This window comes from Anomalospiza imberbis, chromosome 5 (genome assembly GCF_031753505.1).
Source record: "Anomalospiza imberbis isolate Cuckoo-Finch-1a 21T00152 chromosome 5, ASM3175350v1, whole genome shotgun sequence".
NCBI classification, from domain to species: domain Eukaryota; kingdom Metazoa; phylum Chordata; class Aves; order Passeriformes; family Viduidae; genus Anomalospiza; species Anomalospiza imberbis.
Genome location: NC_089685.1, coordinates 1,564,525 through 1,581,757, shown reverse-complemented (window position 1 = coordinate 1,581,757; position 17,233 = coordinate 1,564,525). Strand labels below are relative to the sequence as shown.

The 17,233-nt window shown below is 48.9% G+C and overlaps 1 protein-coding gene across 1 annotated transcript in view; it reads left to right on the top strand.

Moving 5' to 3' along the window:
* Nucleotides 1-16,816, top strand: part of LOC137473586 (collagen alpha-1(VII) chain-like) — an 87,043-nt gene extending 70,227 nt beyond the window's left edge. Inside the window, exons 70-83 of the mRNA XM_068189367.1 lie at nucleotides 895-975; nucleotides 1,982-2,035; nucleotides 2,291-2,344; nucleotides 3,325-3,387; nucleotides 3,815-3,877; nucleotides 5,046-5,162; nucleotides 7,600-7,677; nucleotides 8,907-8,960; nucleotides 10,503-10,551; nucleotides 11,340-11,378; nucleotides 11,834-11,986; nucleotides 14,153-14,209; nucleotides 15,132-15,302; nucleotides 16,475-16,816. Of these exons, the coding sequence (XP_068045468.1) occupies nucleotides 895-975; nucleotides 1,982-2,035; nucleotides 2,291-2,344; nucleotides 3,325-3,387; nucleotides 3,815-3,877; nucleotides 5,046-5,162; nucleotides 7,600-7,677; nucleotides 8,907-8,960; nucleotides 10,503-10,551; nucleotides 11,340-11,378; nucleotides 11,834-11,986; nucleotides 14,153-14,209; nucleotides 15,132-15,302; nucleotides 16,475-16,488 (1,047 nt within the window). The 3' untranslated portion in view covers nucleotides 16,489-16,816. The remainder of the gene's footprint in view (nucleotides 1-894; nucleotides 976-1,981; nucleotides 2,036-2,290; nucleotides 2,345-3,324; nucleotides 3,388-3,814; nucleotides 3,878-5,045; nucleotides 5,163-7,599; nucleotides 7,678-8,906; nucleotides 8,961-10,502; nucleotides 10,552-11,339; nucleotides 11,379-11,833; nucleotides 11,987-14,152; nucleotides 14,210-15,131; nucleotides 15,303-16,474) is intronic.
* The last annotated feature ends 417 nt before the right edge of the window (nucleotides 16,817-17,233 follow it).

The following is a 17,233-nucleotide window of genomic DNA, read 5'->3' as shown; positions in this document are numbered from 1 at the left end:
CCCAACAAACAGAAATATTCCCGTTTTCCCAGGGTTTTATGGTTTATTTACGTCCCCAGATGGAATTTTCTATTGATTGTGTCAATAAATAGTTACCAATAAAGAGATATCTATGCCTGATAGTGCCTGGAATATGGAGGAACATGGATTTTCCCTGATCCAGGGAGTCCCTGGCAGACAAATCTGATTTTTTTTTTACCTTAATGAATTTGTTTCCTTCCAACAACCACAGCAAACAAATTCCAAGCAGAGAATTCCACTTGTTCAGCTCCTGATTTCCTCAAGCAGCCAATTCATTCTCTCCTGAGAGGGGCTCAAGTGGGGATAAATCCAATTTTTCCTTTGCATCCAGCTGCTGGAAAATGCCATCAAAATTGGCCAGGATGGATGGGGAGACTGCAACAACCTTGGAAAAAATTTAAAATTTAAAAATAAAAAAAGAGGATTTTTAGCAGCTTTATTTGCTACCACAACAATGGGAGACCCCATGAAATGAGCTCCCAGTGCTGGATGTGGCTCCATAAACCAAAAAATTCCAAAATGGGATAAAAAACCTGCAGCCCCGCGGGTCACACATTCCTTAAATCCCTGTTCCCATTCCCATCCCCATCCAAATCTCTTTGCCTGGAATGACCCTTTTGCTGCCACAATTTCCCCAGCTGGAATTATGAATTCATCCCCTCCCAGTTTTCATTTGCCAGGGATTTACAATCCATGGAATTGGGGTGAGGAATGGGAGCTAAATCCCAACCTCAGACCTTGGGGCTGTTCCTGGGGGAGTTTCTGCCCTCGGATTGAGGGATCCTACAGTTGGGATTCCCTCCTGGACTGTCCTCATCCCTCTTCCCTGTGAAAAATGGGCTCTGGAATGAATTTTCCCCAACTTTCTGGCAGGGTGCAGCAGGACTTGATGGGAAGAATGGGATCAAGGGAGCCAAAGGTGACAGAGGCCTTCAGGGACAGAAGGGGAAGCCGGTGAGTGGCAGGAAAGGACACGGATTGTTTGGAAAAGGCTCTGCTCCATCCCAGATCCCACATTCCTCTCTGCTCAATCCCACATTCCTGTCTGTGCTTTCCCAGATCCCACATTCCTCTCTGCTCCTTCCCAGATCCCACATTCCTGTCTGCTCCTTCCTGGATCCCACATTCCTGTCTGTGCTTCCCGGATCCCACATTCCTCTATTCCTTCCCAGATCCCACATTCCTGTCTGCTCAATCCCACATTCCTGTCTGTGCTTCCCGGATCCCACATTCCTCTCTGCTCCATCCCAGATGCCACATTCCTGTCTGCTCAATCCCACATTCCTGTCTCTGCTTTCCCAGATCCCACATTCCTCTCTGCTCCTTCCCAGATCCCACATTCCTGTCTGCTCCTTCCTGGATCCCACATTCCTCTCTGTTCCTTCCCAGATCCCACATTCCTGTCTGCTCAATCCCACATTCCTGTCTGTGCTTCCCGGATCCCACATTCCTCTCTGCTCCTTCCCAGATCCCACATTCCTGTCTGCTGAATTCCACATTCCTGTCTCTGCTTTCCCAGATCCCACATTCCTCTCTGCTCCTTCCCAGATCCCACATTCCTTTCCCTTCCCACCCCCTAAAGGCCTCAGGTCTTTCCTCAGGATTTTTCAAATCCTGGAAAAGTCTCCAATGCACATCCTGGCCTTGTTTTTAGGAGTTATCCTCCTCCACTTCCCAGCACTTCCATATCCCAAAATTTTGTACTTATCCCGTGTTTCCCAGCCTGAGTTTTCCTCTGTTTCTTACCAACGCCCAAACTTCAATTCCCTTCACATCCCAAGTCCCTCTCTGCCTGATGGAGAGCAGGAAACCAAGGAATCTTCCACTAAATCCCTCATGGATTTCCTGAGATCAGCTCCTTCATGACAGGGAGGCTCCCAAAAAACTTCCAGCACCTGGTTGGGATTTTGGCCCGTTATTCCTGAAAATTCTTTTATTTTGTCCTTTTTTTTCCATGTAGGGAGGGAAAGGTGACCCTGGGACCACTGGTGACACCGGGCAGAAAGGGACAAAGGTAGGACATGGATGAGATCCTGGGAAATCTCCATCCTTGGAGATGCCCCAAATCCCTGGGAACATGGTGGAACAGCTTTGGATGGCACTGCTTGCACTGGGAGTTGGAGAAACGTTCTCCAGAGCTCCTTCCAACCTCAACCACTCCATGATCCTGGGAAATAAAGGCTGGGACAAGCAGAGATGGGGAAGGAGCTTCCAGCACCCCCAGAATTCCTCCTCTGCCCTCTTTCCCTCTGTTCTCCTTTATTCCCAGGGCTTGCGAGGGCTTCCAGGCCGGATCGGCGCTCCTGGAGCCAAAGGCGCCAAGGTGAGCCAAGCCCAGATTTCCACCCTGCTCCAGCTGCCCCATTCCCAAAATTGCTTCCCACTCATTCCCAGGAAAGCTTCATGCATGGAATCCTGAGGGAATCCACCCCATTTCTGTGGAAAAATCACTCCTGGAAGGCCTAGAAGAGCAGGGACTCACAGATCGGGAAGCTTTAAGACTTGCAGGGAACTTCGGGATAATCTGGGGTTAAAAACTAAACTAAAACCCAGCCCAAATCCCTCCTGATCCATGGCACAGGATCCTGAGGAATCCACCCCATTTCTGTGGAAAAATCCCTCCTGGTAGGCCTACAAAGAGCAGGGAATCATGGATTGGGAAGCTTTAAGGTTTGTAGGGAATTTCGGGATAATCTGGGGTTAAAAACTAAACTAAACCTTGTCCAAATCCCTCCTGATCCGTGGCTTAGCAACAGCCTGGGCTCAGATCTAAATTGGTACCGGGCTCTTATCAGCACCATTAGTCCCTTATCAGTAAACAACGCTAATGAGCCTTAATGGGCTTTTTATGGAGGGTTTGGGAAGCTTGATAAGAGAAATGGGAGCTGTTGGTGACAGAGGCAATGTTGTTGTTATTGTTGTGGTTATAATAATTTTTTTAAATTAATTTTTTTTTAATTATTACTGTTACTAACATTTGGATTCATCAGCCCCGCTCCATTTCATAACTGAATTTTTATCTAGGGAATTCCCCACCTGCTTTCCTCCAGGCGAGCTTGGAGTTGGGATAATTTCCAGTCGTAAGGATCCCCAACTGTATTGGTTTTGAGTTAAATTAGTGTTAGTTAATTTGTCTCATTCGTTAATAGTTACATTTTAGTGATCTGAAGTTTCCAGGCTGAGGTGAGACTTTATCTCTGAGTGTCATCCCTGGATTGTCCCTTTCCTTGCTTTTCCAGAGTTTTCCCAATGTTTTGGGGGTTCTTTGTCCTCACAGCCCCTCCACTGCTTTTCCATCCACAGGGAGAAGTTGGCAGTCCTGGAAAACCAGGGATTCCAGGATCGAATGGACAGCATGGACCAAAGGTGAGGATCTGAACCATCACAGAATCATGGAATGGTTTGGGAAGGGACATTAAAGGTCATCCCTCAAGAGTTTTCCCAGAAGTTTTCCCAAATCCACCTCTGGAAAATGCTCGTTTCTTCCAAAGGGCATAAATTGGGTTTCCCTGGATCTGTTCCCATAAATCAGCATGGATTGGGTGAGGATTCTTGGATATTGGGATTGGGATCTTTACTCACCTCCTCAGCTGAGTTCATCCATCCCAATGCTGATGCTCCACAGTCTCTTTTCCATTTTTATGGGAATTTTCCCTCTCCTGGAATACCACCAGTTCCCAGACTGAGGTGACACTCAGTAAATACCTCTATTCCAAGGAAAAACCAGTTAATTCCCAAAGTCCCAGCTTTTCCTAGCCCACATTAGCCATGATTTTACCTTGGCTCCTTCCAGGGTGAACCAGGAACCTCAGGGAACGATGGCGCCTCGGGAATTCCTGGGGAGAAAGGAGAAAAGGTTGGTGCTGACCACGCTGCCATTTCCAAGGAATAAATCCCACATCCATCAGGTGGAGTTAACAAAATTTAACATTTTCCACATCACTGGCGCCCTTTCCAGAGGGGAAATGTCAGCTGGCTGGAACGTTAAGGTTGGGAATGCAGTTGGAAAAGGGCAGGAGAGAGAGGTCTCCTTAAATTCCCCTCTGTCCATGGATAAAATCCCAGGAGGAGCCAGTTTAGTGTGAGGAGAAGCCATCCGGAGGGGCTGGGATTCACTGGCAGAGTTATTCCACCACCATTCCCAGGGTAGATCCCTGGGATGCTCTGGGGTGGGAGAAGTGGATCAGGCTGTGGCCACCTTGGCATGGGAAATGGGAAAAGTCTCCAAGCTGATTCCAAGTTCTGTTCTCATCTCCTTGAGGAATTCCCACCTGGATCACTCCCCACCAACCTTCCTCCTCATCATTCCTTAATTTCCTGCTTTATTCCTTAAAAAAAAACCACACCTGAATTTGTACTCTGCCATCTGGGGAAAAAAAAATGGGGATTTCTGCTAAAACAGTAAATTTTTAAGGAAAAACAAACAAAATCTCAGCAGCCTCCATCAAATCTCTTGGCATTTTCCACCCTCAGACCCTTCCTGCATTCCAGTCTCCAATGGATTTGGGATCTTAAAGGAGTTTATTGATAACAAATCTGTTCCCCACTCCCTGATGGTCAAACACCTCCTGAAGTCTCTGGATGGTGGCTTGGAAATCATTCCCAGGGAATTCTCATTCCTTTCCACTCCTGGCCTTCTCCTTTCCCACAGACTTGTTTTCCACCAGTGCTGGGTGTTGGATTTTTCCTTCTGCTGGGTTTCATGGGAATATTTTCTGTTCCAGCAGCTCTGGGAGAAAGCTCAGTGGTGAAGATGAAATTTATATGGTTGGGATCTTCCTCTTTCCTTGTTTTTCCCAGGGTTACAAATGAAAGGGTTCCGTTTAGGTGAGGTGGGAATTTCAGAATTTTTGGGAATAGTTGGATGGAAAATCCAAGTCACCAAGCACTTTCTCGACTAGGAAAGGTGGAGAGCACAGCTCCCACACCAAAGGAATGTGGGAGGTGTTCCCATATTCCCAATTCCGTGGAAATGTTTGGATGAGGTTTGGCTGCCCCATCCCTACAACCCCTGTGATTCCCAGGGAGCCAAGGGAGTTCCTGGATTGGGAGGATTCAAGGGACAAGCGGGATGGCCTGGGAAGCCTGGAGGGGCCGGAGCAGCTGGACCTCGAGGGCCACAGGGCGAGCCAGGCCCACAGGTGAGCAGCAGGTCCCGAACCCCAGCAGGTTCTGAATCCCACAGGAATCCCAGCAGGTCCTGAATCCCACAGGTCCTGAATCCCACAGGAATCCCAGCAGGTCCTGAATCCCATAGATCCCAAATTCCATAGGAATTCCATGAGGTCCTGATTTACACAGGAATCCCACAGATTCTGGATCCCACAGGAATCCCACAGGAATCCCAGCAGGTCCTGAATCCCACAGGTCCTGAATCCCACAGGAATCAAACAGGTTCTGAATTCCACAGGAATCCCAGCAGGTCCTGAATCCCACAAGAATCCCAGTGGGTCCTCAATCCCACAGGTCCTGAATCCCACAGGAATCAAGCAGGTTCTGAATCCCACAGGAATCCCAGCAAGTCCTGAATCCCACAGGTCCTGAATTCCACAGGTCCTGAATCCCACAGGAATCCCAGCGGGTCCTCAATCCCACAGATCCCAAATCCCACAGGAATCCCAGCAGGTCCTCAATCCCACAGGAATCCCACAGGTCCTGCATCCCACAGGAATCCCAGCCAGGTCCTGATTCCCACAGGTCCCAAACCCCACAGGTTCTGAATCCCACAGGAATCCCAAATCCCACAGGGATCCACTCCTGGACACCCTCGTGTGCCTGAACACCCCTGAAGTGTCCCCATGTCCCCCCTCTCCCGAGTTCTCCCCCATTCCCTCTTCCCACGGGATCTTGATCCATGGAATCCATCTCCCGCTTCCTTTCCCTCTGGACATTTCCCTCCCCTTTCCTCCCCCTCCTTTCCCGTCTCTTCAGGGGAAGATCTGACCTCTCCATGGAGAGATAATTCCAAGTGATCAGGACACCAAGTGGTTAATTATCCCAGGATCAGGATGCCAGGGCTTGGGAAGGAGCCGGTGGCTTTCAGCTCCCGATTTTAATGAATATTTTTGCATTCCAGCCACGCTGGGCACCTTTAGAAACGTAGGGAAAAAAATCCTGGGAAATGAGATGTTAATTCCATCGATGAGCAGGATCACCCTGCCCTGGAAGTTTTCTTGAGACAGCTCTGAGAACTAAAGAACTTTCCAAAGTGAAAAAAGGCTGGAAATGAAAATTCCCTCCGTGGTTTTGCTGGGAGAGTTTCAGGCTTGGATTAAAGAATACAAAAATTACCTGGAAGATCCAAGAATCAAAGAAAAGTTGGCATGAATTAACCTGGAAAACCAAATTTTATCCATAAGCCTTGCTTGATTCCTGACAAGGACAGCAATAATTTGGATTTTGGAGGATGGAAGTTGGGACAATTCTCAATTTTCTGGGAAAATCTGAGTGAGTCTGGATCTCATTAGATCCACTCTCCTGGGTCTCCAAGGTCTCCTTGTCCTACAGATCTTTGCAGGAATTCTGGCATGGATGGGTCACTAAAAAATCTCTATTCCACCTCATTCCAGCAGAATTTTCCTATTTTTTTCCCAAGCCGGTGTCCATTGACAACTTTTACACCACATCAGCTCCATCAACTACAATATCGATATCTGGAATGGGAGATGTTGATCAGAACACGAGGCTGCTCTTCAGAAAGACAAAAAATGTGTGATCCCATGGAATTCCCCCCCAAAAAAAAGTATTTAAGGCAAGAAGGGGGATGCAGAGCAGAAAGGATAAAAAAGGAACTCAACCCACCTCCAGAAATTCCCAATAATTTTTTTTTTTTGTTGCACCAGATCTCCTTAATCAACTCCTTTATCAAAAAATCAACTTTAAAACAACTCCCAAATATTTCTCTTTTTTTCCCTCCCAAAGACACTTGGAATTTTTCCCTGCTAATTTGCCTTCTGGAAGCTGAATTTTACCTGGAAAATACCTCTGGAAATCGGCATCTTCCTTAAAAATAAGAGCTTGGAAGTCCCTGAATAAAGATGCTGGAAGCGTGACAGGGATCTTTAAGAGGAATTTTGAAGGGTGGTTATAGGAGGAAGGTGGAAAAAGGTCCTTGCAGAACAATAAAATATGGATTAAATCCTGCTCCAGCCCATGGAAACAAAATTATTCTTCCTTCTCTTGCTCCCCAGGCTGTGCCTTGCTATGAAAAATAAATCAAAGGAATCACAGGAGGGAGGAGGGAGCTGAAAGTACAAGATTCCCTCATGGATATTTAAAAAGGCTGGAATTTTTGATGTTATTAGCGAGCCCAGAAAAGCCTGTCTGGGATAATAAATGGCTTTTTTTTTTCGACACTGATTAAAGAGAGGCTGTGAGGTGCCACTTTTTCCACCCACACCACTCCTTGGCTTCTCCTGGAATTAAAGGAGAAACGCCGGGAATGGCTTGTGGGGTTGGGAGAGAGGGGAAAAAATTCCAGAGCAGATTCCCATCCCAGGTTGGGTTTTAGGGGCAAAATCCCAAAGAAATGGGGGATATCTCTGAAAGTGCTGACTGAACTCTCCTTTTCCTCTCCAGGGTCCACCAGGGAAAAGAGGGAGATCCCAGCTCTGCCTCCAGGGTCCCCCGGGCATGGATGGGCCAAAAGGAGAAGCGGTCAGTATGGGAATGATCCAGTGGGGTTCCCAAAATTCCAAACTGGGGTTGGATGAACCTTGGATCTTCCAGGTTTCATTTCTCAGCTCTCCAGAGCAGAGCCATTGGAATCCCAAATTCCAGGCATTGGACACGGGCAGCGCTGCCCAAATTCCTGCCTGGAGGTGTCTCCAGCTGGGGGGAAGATTCCTTTGGGAAAGCATCAAACTTTGGATCAGCACATCCCCGAGGCAGAGCAGGAATGAACCAATAATCACTGCAGGGTAATTAATGCACAATTCATGCTCAGCAGAGAATTCAAAAAAGAGCTTGGGATTCCAACACCAACCTGTTTGGGGTCAGTCCCTACACCCTGCAAATCCCAATGTCCCAAGGGATTTTAGGGTCAGGAGTGGCACTGCTTTAAGTCCGTGTGCTGCTGGTGGATAATGTGATTTTTTTCTGGCCCTGGAAGTGAGCATGGATTGAGAAAAATGACTCTCCCAGCTTTAATTTGGATCATCCTTCTTGTGCTCCTTGTCCTTTAATATTTTGAAGTACCCTTAATCCACAAATCCAGTTTCCAGCAGTTCTGAGCGGAAGATTTGTCAGGGTGTTTTTATCCCTTGTTGACAAAGCTCAACATCTCCTGGTTTTTCCATCTTTCCAGCACTGGAATTGCAGCTCCAGTTTCAAATCTTCTGCTTGAGCTGATTCCCAAAGATTCTGTGCAGGCCAGACCCTCTCCATGTATCCACCTCTTCCTGCTGGAAAATAAACCTGACTTGATCCATGGACTTCATCTCCCAGTTCCTTTCCCTCCAGAGATTTTCCATCCCCTTTCCTCCCCTCCTTTCCCATCTCTTCAGGGGAAGATTTGATAATCTTCCCTAGAAGATTATCAAAAGAAGAGATAATTCCAAGTGATCAGGACACCAAGTGGTTAATTATCCCAGGATCAGGATGCCAAGGCTTAGGGACAGTGGCTCTCAGCTCCCGTTTTTAATGAATATTGTTGGGATGGAGCAGAGCTCCCAAAAAATCTGGGATGATCTGATAGACACATGGATGAGGCCGTTTCTGTCAGCCCATTGAGCCACTCGCAGATATCCCTAAAATTTATAGGAAAACACGTGAGGCTTTTTACCCATCTCCCTTCTGAGCTATCATCCCTGAAAGGAGCACTTATTCCCGGAGCATTTCATGGACAATCTCCGGAGATTTGGTAATGATGGAAGTGTTTTTAACAGGGGGAAAATGGTCCCGCCGGGCAGAAAGGAGCCAAGGGAGATCCGGGCCTTTCCGTGAGTGCTTTCTCCCCAGATTGTTTCCCATTTTGGGGGGAAAATGGAGAAAATTGGCCAAAGCGGCCCTAAGAGGCCGAGGGGAGGAGGGAAATGCTGAGAAACGGATCCGCTCCGAGAATATCTGGGAAATGAGGCTGTTGATGTTACCCAGGCACAGCAGAGCGGGGTGGTAGCAGAGCTGGGCTCTACAAAGCCAAGCCTAAAGCGCCAGGCAGATTTTCCCTGCCCCATCTTTGCCATGACTCCCAGCTCCTGATTGTCTGACAGGATCGGTGCTCCAGGGCTGATCCGAACCAAAGGAAAAGCAGGAGAGGGAAATTTGCCCCATTTTCAAAGCCTTTAGGGAAAAGGTGCTGCCCTGGGCTTCCAAATCCTGAGGAAGAAGGAGGGGTTGAGCCACATGGATCAGGACAAAATTCCTGTTGCAGCTCCCTCCACATCCCTTCATCCCGGATTTTGTGCCACTTGACTGACACAAGGCAATATTTCCATTTCCCCAGGGTATGGGTTAGTTTTCCAAGCAGGATTAATTTTAGCAGGGAAGTTGTGGGAAAGGATCTCCTAAATTTGGGCTGCTGAAAATTCCAGCTCCCTACATGGGAAAATGCCCCAAAATTTGGAATCCCAGGAAGGATAAGAAGTGATGGCCCCAGGAAGTCCTGTAGGACATCAACCATCCCACAGGGAAGATTCCCAATGGGATCAGTAGCTGCTAGCTGTCCCAGGGATGAAGGATGGGCTCCAAATCCATGAGATCGGAGGTCTCATTCCATGGGGAATGGCCTTGGCTGGGAAAGAGGCAGAGCAAGCAGGAGGAGGTTCAGCTCCAAATGATTGCCCATTCCCAAGGTGCAATCCTGGAGGATAATTTGGATGCAGGTGGCTCCAAGGCTTTTCAGAGCTCGGGGAAGTTTGGGAGATCGTGGCTTCGGGGACAATGCCAGGGGGGTGGGAACACTCCTTGGAAAGCCAGCCCAGGTTTGAGGGGTGACAAGGGTTTTTACAGACCCTTCCAATTTGGGACATGGAATGGTTTGGGATGGAAGAGACCTTAAAAATCATCCACTCCTTGGAAAGCCAGCCAAGGTTTGAGGGGTGACATGGGTTGGGGTCCCATTCCTTGTGGCCAGAGAAAATGGCTGCAGGAAAACCAGGAATTCCCAAAGGGAATGAGCCACAAATCTTGAACCGAGCTCCCCGTCACACCAAATCTCCACTCTCATTGCACCCCAAACGAGGTGGCTCCACCTCGGTGGGACAATGCCAGGAGGGTGGGGACACTCCTTGGAAAGCCAGCCCAGGTTTGAGGGGTGACATGGGTGGGGGTGCCATTCCTCGTGGCCAGAGGAGCTGGCTGCAGGAAAACCAGGAATTTCCAGAGGGAATTAGGTGCAAATCTTGAACCAAGCTCCCCATGACACCAAATCTCTGCTCTTGTTACACCCCAAACAAGGTGGCTCCACCTCAGTGGGACAAACAGGGAGATGCTTCCGGGGTCGGAATTCATCCCTAAATTCCATTTTTCCCACTCTGGCACAGGAGGAAGAGGTGAAGGAAGTGCTGAGGAGCGAAATGAGAGGGATTTGTGGTGAGTTGGCCTCGTGGCGACCCTGCCAGCAGCTAAATTGGAGCCATTTCCATGCCAGCACGCGTCCAAATGTCACCATTAGCAGCAGGTGGAGCTGGGGCCCCTCTCCAGGAGCATGGAATTCCAGGCCCTGCAGATTCCTGACCTCCTGAAACTCTCCGTTTTTATCCCTTAACCCTTCCCCCCCTCTTCCCATTTGGTTTTGTCAGCAAATCTTTCCCCCATTTCCTCGTGGACTGGGAAGGTGCTGGGTCACTTGGAGCTCACCGAACCTTTTAATTCCCAGTTTTTTGTGGCATTCCTTGGCATACACAATTCTCCACTCCCACAGGGAATAACTGCCACCAGCACCACAAAACAAAAAAAAAAGCCAAAAAAAAACCAAAACACCAAACAAACAAACAAACCCCACCAAAAACAAACAAACAAAAAAAAAAAAAAACACCAAAAAAAAAAAATTACACCAAAAGAAGCGAAAAATTTGGGGATGGCTATATCCCAAAACCTCAACATTGACATTTTTTGGGGTCTTGCCTTCCTTGCCCTGAAGAAATCCATTTATTTGAGATCCAGCAGAACCTTCTTGCCCCATTCCCTGGGCTTTCCCTGTGGATGTGGAAGATTTTTAGGTTCACCACCACTGGAGTTGTTAGGAAGCATTTGGGTCCTTGAAAAGGGGGGAAAGGGGATGAAAAATAATCCATAAAAATAATTATTTCCTTGGAGAATCTTATTTCTGTTGGGAAAAATGTAGCAAACAAACTCTTCCCTGTCTCTTCTGTCTGCAGGTTGTGGAGGCGAGTTGGAAAGGATGTCCATGGAAAAGGGTAAGGCTGGGAATTCATGCAGGAAATTATCTTCTTGCTCCATACCAGCCCGAAACTGCAAGTGAAAAGTTGTTTTTAGGAATAAATGGGTTTTTTTCTGGGATTAAGTGCAGGAAATGTTGGATCACCAACAGCTTTTGAAACCTGGTTTGAGGGGGATGGGTCTTCCTGAGAGGAATCTGAGGGATCAGAGGGAATCCTGGAAGTCTCCTGTTTTGACCCTCTCCTCCTAGACGTGATCAAATCCCTTCCTGACTCCCAGTTTTTAAAGCTGATCCCACAGAACTCCCAATCCCTGCCCACAAAATTCTGGGATTGCTTCACCATCCCAAACCATCCCCAGGATCAGCTCCAGGATTCATGGAATCCTCAAATCCAATGGTCCACGGAGCCTGGAGCGCAGATCTGCCCACCCCAAAGCATCGGATTCATCCTCAGTGACCCTCAATCCGCAGGTCTGGAGGCAGCGGAAGTCCACAGGCAGCTCCAAGGGTATTCCCAGCCTCGGGAATACACCGGGAATGGTGGAAATTGGGAAGAAGAACTTGGCACAACTCACGGCAAGACCATGGTGAAGTCTCTCATGGAGCCACCTCCACTCCTTGCAGGTGAGTTCAGCTTCCTCCTTCCCATCTTTCCAACCATGGAATGCTCTGGACAAATCCATGATAAATCCTATTCCCTGGAATTGGGCAGGAATGAGGCAGGGATGGGATTCCCAGTGAGGGCTCCCACGCTCTTGGGGATGACACGAGCCGATGCCCCTGGAAGGTGAGGAAAACCTAAATATTCGTGGGATCAGTGGTGATCCCAGCCTTCCAAAGGGTTCCTTTTAAAAAGCTGGGAGGAGGCAGCCGTTTCCAGGCTGATTTTTTCCCACTTTTTCCACCACATCCTTGGAAAGTTCCAGTAAAACTTCCAACTAGGCAGAAATGGCATCTCTGAGACCAAACACGCATCCCAGACTATTTCTGTCCAGGGCCTCGCAAAGGCTGTAATAAAGGATAAAACCACAGCTTAGAAACATGGAAAAACTTGTTTTCCACGAGTTTTTCCTCGTGGAAAACCAACTGGAGCTGTTTCTGTTAGTGTTTTCCAAGAGGGAAGGGCCCTGGGAGAGCCAGATCTGCTCCTAGAGCAGGGCAAGAGCCACCCATGGACATCCTGATCTCCTCACTGGGGCTTGGATTTCCATCTGGATTTGTGGGAGACAGGGAAAACAGAACAGGGGGAAACTGAGGGATTGTGGAGTAATTTGTGGCAGGATTCCTCCTACTTGGAGCTCAAAAGCCTAACTTCAGGACAGGATTAAAAAGGAGGGAGAGTTTGGGATCATTTATTGCAATCCGGCAGACAAAGATCCGATTTTGTCGCCAGGAGGAGGAGGAGGGTTGGGTACAATGGATGGCACAGCCGGAGAAATAATTCCAAATAAATTAAAAATCCCATTGCACTGAGCAAGACACCCCAATGTTGTCACCTTTACACCCCAAAATCAGCTGTAGTGTTGCCCTACAGTTTACAGGTGTGGGGATTTATTATGGGATACAAGTGTGATGTTCCTGGGGAGTTTCTTCCAAATTAGGGGGATGGAGCAGTGGAATGGTTTGGCAGCCTGGGGGTTTGGGGCTTAATTAAACTTGATCAAACACTAAATCCTCATAAAATCCTCTTTGTCACCCCAAAAATATCCTCTAGGAGAGGTCTCAATGCTCCAAATTCCACTCTAAGAGGGAGCTGGACTCCATGATCCTTCCAACACCTTCCAGTTTGGGACATGGAATGGTTTGGGATGGAAGAGGCCTTAAAAATCCTCCAACTCCAGGCCAGGGAGTCCAACAAAGATTTGGTTTCCAGGGTTTTTACAGACCTCTTTCCAGTTTGGGACAGTTTGGGATGTCCTTAAAAATCCTCCAATTCCAGGCCAAGGGGTCTAACAGAGATTTGAATTCCAGGGTTTTTATAGCTCCCTTTCCAACTTGGGGCGTGGAACAGTTTGGGTTGGAATGGGCCTTAAGGGTCATCCAATTCCGAGCTCATATTCTATGATTCCATGATTCCCCAGGATGGAGAGCTTTGGGAAGAGCTTTGGGAAGGGTTTTAAGTCAAACCCATGGATGATGGCCCCATCCAGGGGTGAGGAACAAACACATCCCAAAAATTCCAGCCAATCCTAGAACCAAACCCCAACAATACCCACTCCCCTCCCACCCCAGTCTGGGTGCTCTCCCGACGTCTGTGCCGGACGTCAAAGTCTCCCATCTGGATCTAAACTCGATTTATACCGCAGCCGTGCTCGGGATCAGATGGATGGGACATTCCAGGTGTTATTGAATCACGGCAGCAGCCAACAATCCCATTAAAAGCTGGGGCTGAGGCAGGAGGGCTCATAAATCCCTCTGCTAAGTGACGAGCGCGGAGCGGCTCCAAATGTTAACAGGATTCTGCAGCTGGAGCGTTATTGCCGCCAGATTCCAATCGCTCCCGGCTTTTCTGAGGCTTCCGAACTCCAGCCTGACATTTATCTCCAGCAAACAACCACCAACACTTCCATTTTCTCTGACGAACGCCCAACCTTTCCCACGGAGTTGTTTAACACCATTAAGGGTTTTATTGCCGCCGGTTCCTCGCTGCCTGTGGCCGGTTGCTCCGTGACATTTATTAGGAGAACTCGTTAGCCACGGAAGGCTCCAAGGATCTTCATTTAAATGAGGGATAATTTGTTTGCACGCCCTCATTCCGTGTGATTTCCTTGGCTTTTTTCCCCCCCCAAGCCCCGGCGCAGCAGACAACGGGAACCTCTCAGCGAGAAGCTGACAGACAATTACCAGGTGAAAAGCTGGGAATTAAGTGGCATTTTGGGAAGTCACTTCCCAGGTGGGAAGGGCTGCTTGGCCTTGGGATCAAGGGATGTGGCACTGAGGGAATTACACAAGGTTAAAACTCAGTTTGGGCTTGGCTTAAAAGCAGCTGGGTTTGCCCCAGGGGTGTTCAGCTGGTGGTGAAGGAACTGGAGGGGGTTTTGATCCAGAAAAACACACTGGGAGGATCCTCCTGGAATTCTCTGAATGCAAACATTCCGGTGAAAATATCCCACCCGCAATCCAGGGTTTAACCATCCCTTTGGAAAGGCCAGGGGCCACCATGGTGGGAGTCACAGGGATGGGTGATGGAGCAACATGGAACTCATCCCACGCTGGGAATCCACTCCTGGATGTTCCTCTTTGTCTCTTCTGGGAATCCACTTGGATTCCCTCCTTTATCCACTCCACATATCCCCTTTTTTCCTGGAGAATCCGCTCCTGGATATCCCCATTTTCCCACTCTGGGAATCTACTCGGATTCCCTCCTTTGTCCACTCTGGGATCCAACCCAGGGGTGGGTGTGGGGTGTTTTCCAGAAAAAAAATCCAACCCAGGGACTGTTATGGGGATGTTTTCCAAAGTGTGGCCTTTTCCCACCTGGCTCCAACCCCTGGGTGGTTGTGGGGTGCTTTTCCAAGTAGATCCAGCCCCTAGATGGTTGTGAGGTGTTTTCCCACATGGATCCAATCTGTGGGGTGGGTGTGGGGTGCTTTCCCATTTTCCCACGTGGATGCAGCCCATGGGAAATGTGGGGTGCTTTCCCACCCAGATCCAGCCCCTTGATGGTTGTGGGGGTGTTTTCCAGAAAGATTTCAATCCCTGGTGGGGTGTGGGGGTGTTTTCCCACCCGGATCCAACCCATGGGGAATTGTGGGGTGTTTTCCTGCAGCCCGGTGCCTGCAGCCCATGGATGAGGGCTCCTGCCAGCAGCATTCCCTGCTCTGGTACTTCCACAGCCCCACCAGCTCCTGCCGGCCCTTCCTGTTCGGGGGCTGCCGAGGGAACAGCAACCGCTTCCCATCCCGGCGGGAATGCGAGCGCCGCTGCCAGAGCTCCCCAGGTGAGGCTGGACCCTCCAAATTCCCTCTTCCTCCAGCCAGGAGCGAGGCCAGAGCAGGAAAGCCCATCCGGGATTTGCCCACTCCCGCTTCCTTAAGGTGGAAGTGCTAGGAAGTTGCAGGGTTTTCTTCCCTTCCCATTCCCAGGAGCTCCTGGACATCTCCCTTGGGTTAATTCCATGGGTGGGATGGGCATGGATGTGTGCATGGATCCACCTGGACACCAGGTCCAGATATTCTGGATGTCTTTTGAGCTTTCCAAGGACTGAAATTGCACAGGAATTTGGGGATTTGTGCCCTCAGAACCCTGGAATGTTCCATCCAAGCAGACTCTGGCATCTCCAGCCTCCAGGCAGAACCTGAAGTCTAATCTAGAGCAGTTTAGGACTGGATTAACACCCCAGGGTTGGGGTCTCACCTCATCCAGGGGTTCAATGGGAAAATCTCCTGGAAGCACAGCTTGGCTTCCATTGCCAGATCCAGGGGACTGGGGATCAGTTTGTGTGGATTTTCCCTCCTCTCCAGGTCATCCCAGGGAAAATGGGGCCTGGCAGGAATGCAAACCCTGCTCCAAGCAGGGCAGGAGCTGTAACTGATCCCAGCCTTCCAAGGAAAATATTCCTCTCTTGGAATTCCCTCTGTCTGGAGACCTTTGGAAAAAAATCCATGAATTCTCCACAATCCATTAAAAAAATCTCTGGTGAGATTCATCTGCTCTCTTAAAAAAGAGAGAGGAATTAAAGGCTCAGATCCATAATTTTGGGAATCACTCCAAGGGCTTGAAATCCAGGCCCAGCAGCACTGGGAAATGACTGAAACTCCTCCTGCCCATTTTCTTCCCAGGGAATTTGCTTTAGGATCCACTGGGAGCTTCACAAAGCAGTGGAAGGTACCTCCAGCACGGTTTGTGGGAAGAAAAAAACACTGGGAATGGGATTAATCACAGTCCAAGACAGATCCCTGAGTCTTCCTTGTGCCCATTTTTCCTGGCTGATCGTAAACAGAGTCAGGATCCAGCCAGGATTCGGATATTTGCTTTTTGTGGATGTGGGATGGGACAATCCCGTGGTGTCAGGGACCTCCCAAGCCGCTGTGAGCTTGGGAATTCCAAGGGGGAGCCCGAACTGCAGCCAACATTCCCGCTGTTTCCTCATCTCTCTTTTTCCCAAACCAGGCAGAGGGAGATGAGTGGCTCCAAGTGCTTCATTTAAATCCAACGGGATTGGGAGGAGTCGCTCCGACACCTCCGGGATAGACGAGGAAAACAAACACCAAGACGCTGGAAAAAAAGATGTCGGAAAACTGGAATTAGGGACATTATGGGATGAGGAGAGGGAAACCTCTGGCTGCTCAGGAAAAGGAGGATGGGAAGGGCAGAAATCCTGAGCTAAACCAGGTGGCACAAATTCCCGAGTTTTATTTTTGTAAAATAAAAGTGTCTCAATGCTGTGGAATTCTGGATCATTCACCTGGAAGAGGGAAACATTGGGAATGGCAGAGAAAGGTGGGAAGATGTATTTTTCCAGCTGGAACAGATGGAGCCCCATCCCTTTTGGCCTGGCCCTAAATTCCCTGGGGCCATCAGAATTCCCACCTTCTCCTCCACTTGGGAATTCCCTGGGGCCTTCAGGAATTCCCTGTGGCCCTTAAGGAATTCCCACCTTCTCTTCCACCTCTTGGGAATTCCCTTGGGCCTTCAGGAATTCCCACCTTCTCCCCCACTCCTCCTTCCTTTAGGAATTCCCTGGGCAGGTTAAGAGAAGCCATCCAAAAATCTCCAAGAAAAAAATAGGGATCCAAGCCAGGCTTATCCCTAAAAAATGCCACTTCCAATTCCTCAAGGAGCCTGGAGCTGCAACTTGTGAACATCCAAGAAGAGGTGTGGAAATCCAGTAAGAGGGATTCCAAATCCTGGGATTTTGGTCCCATGGTG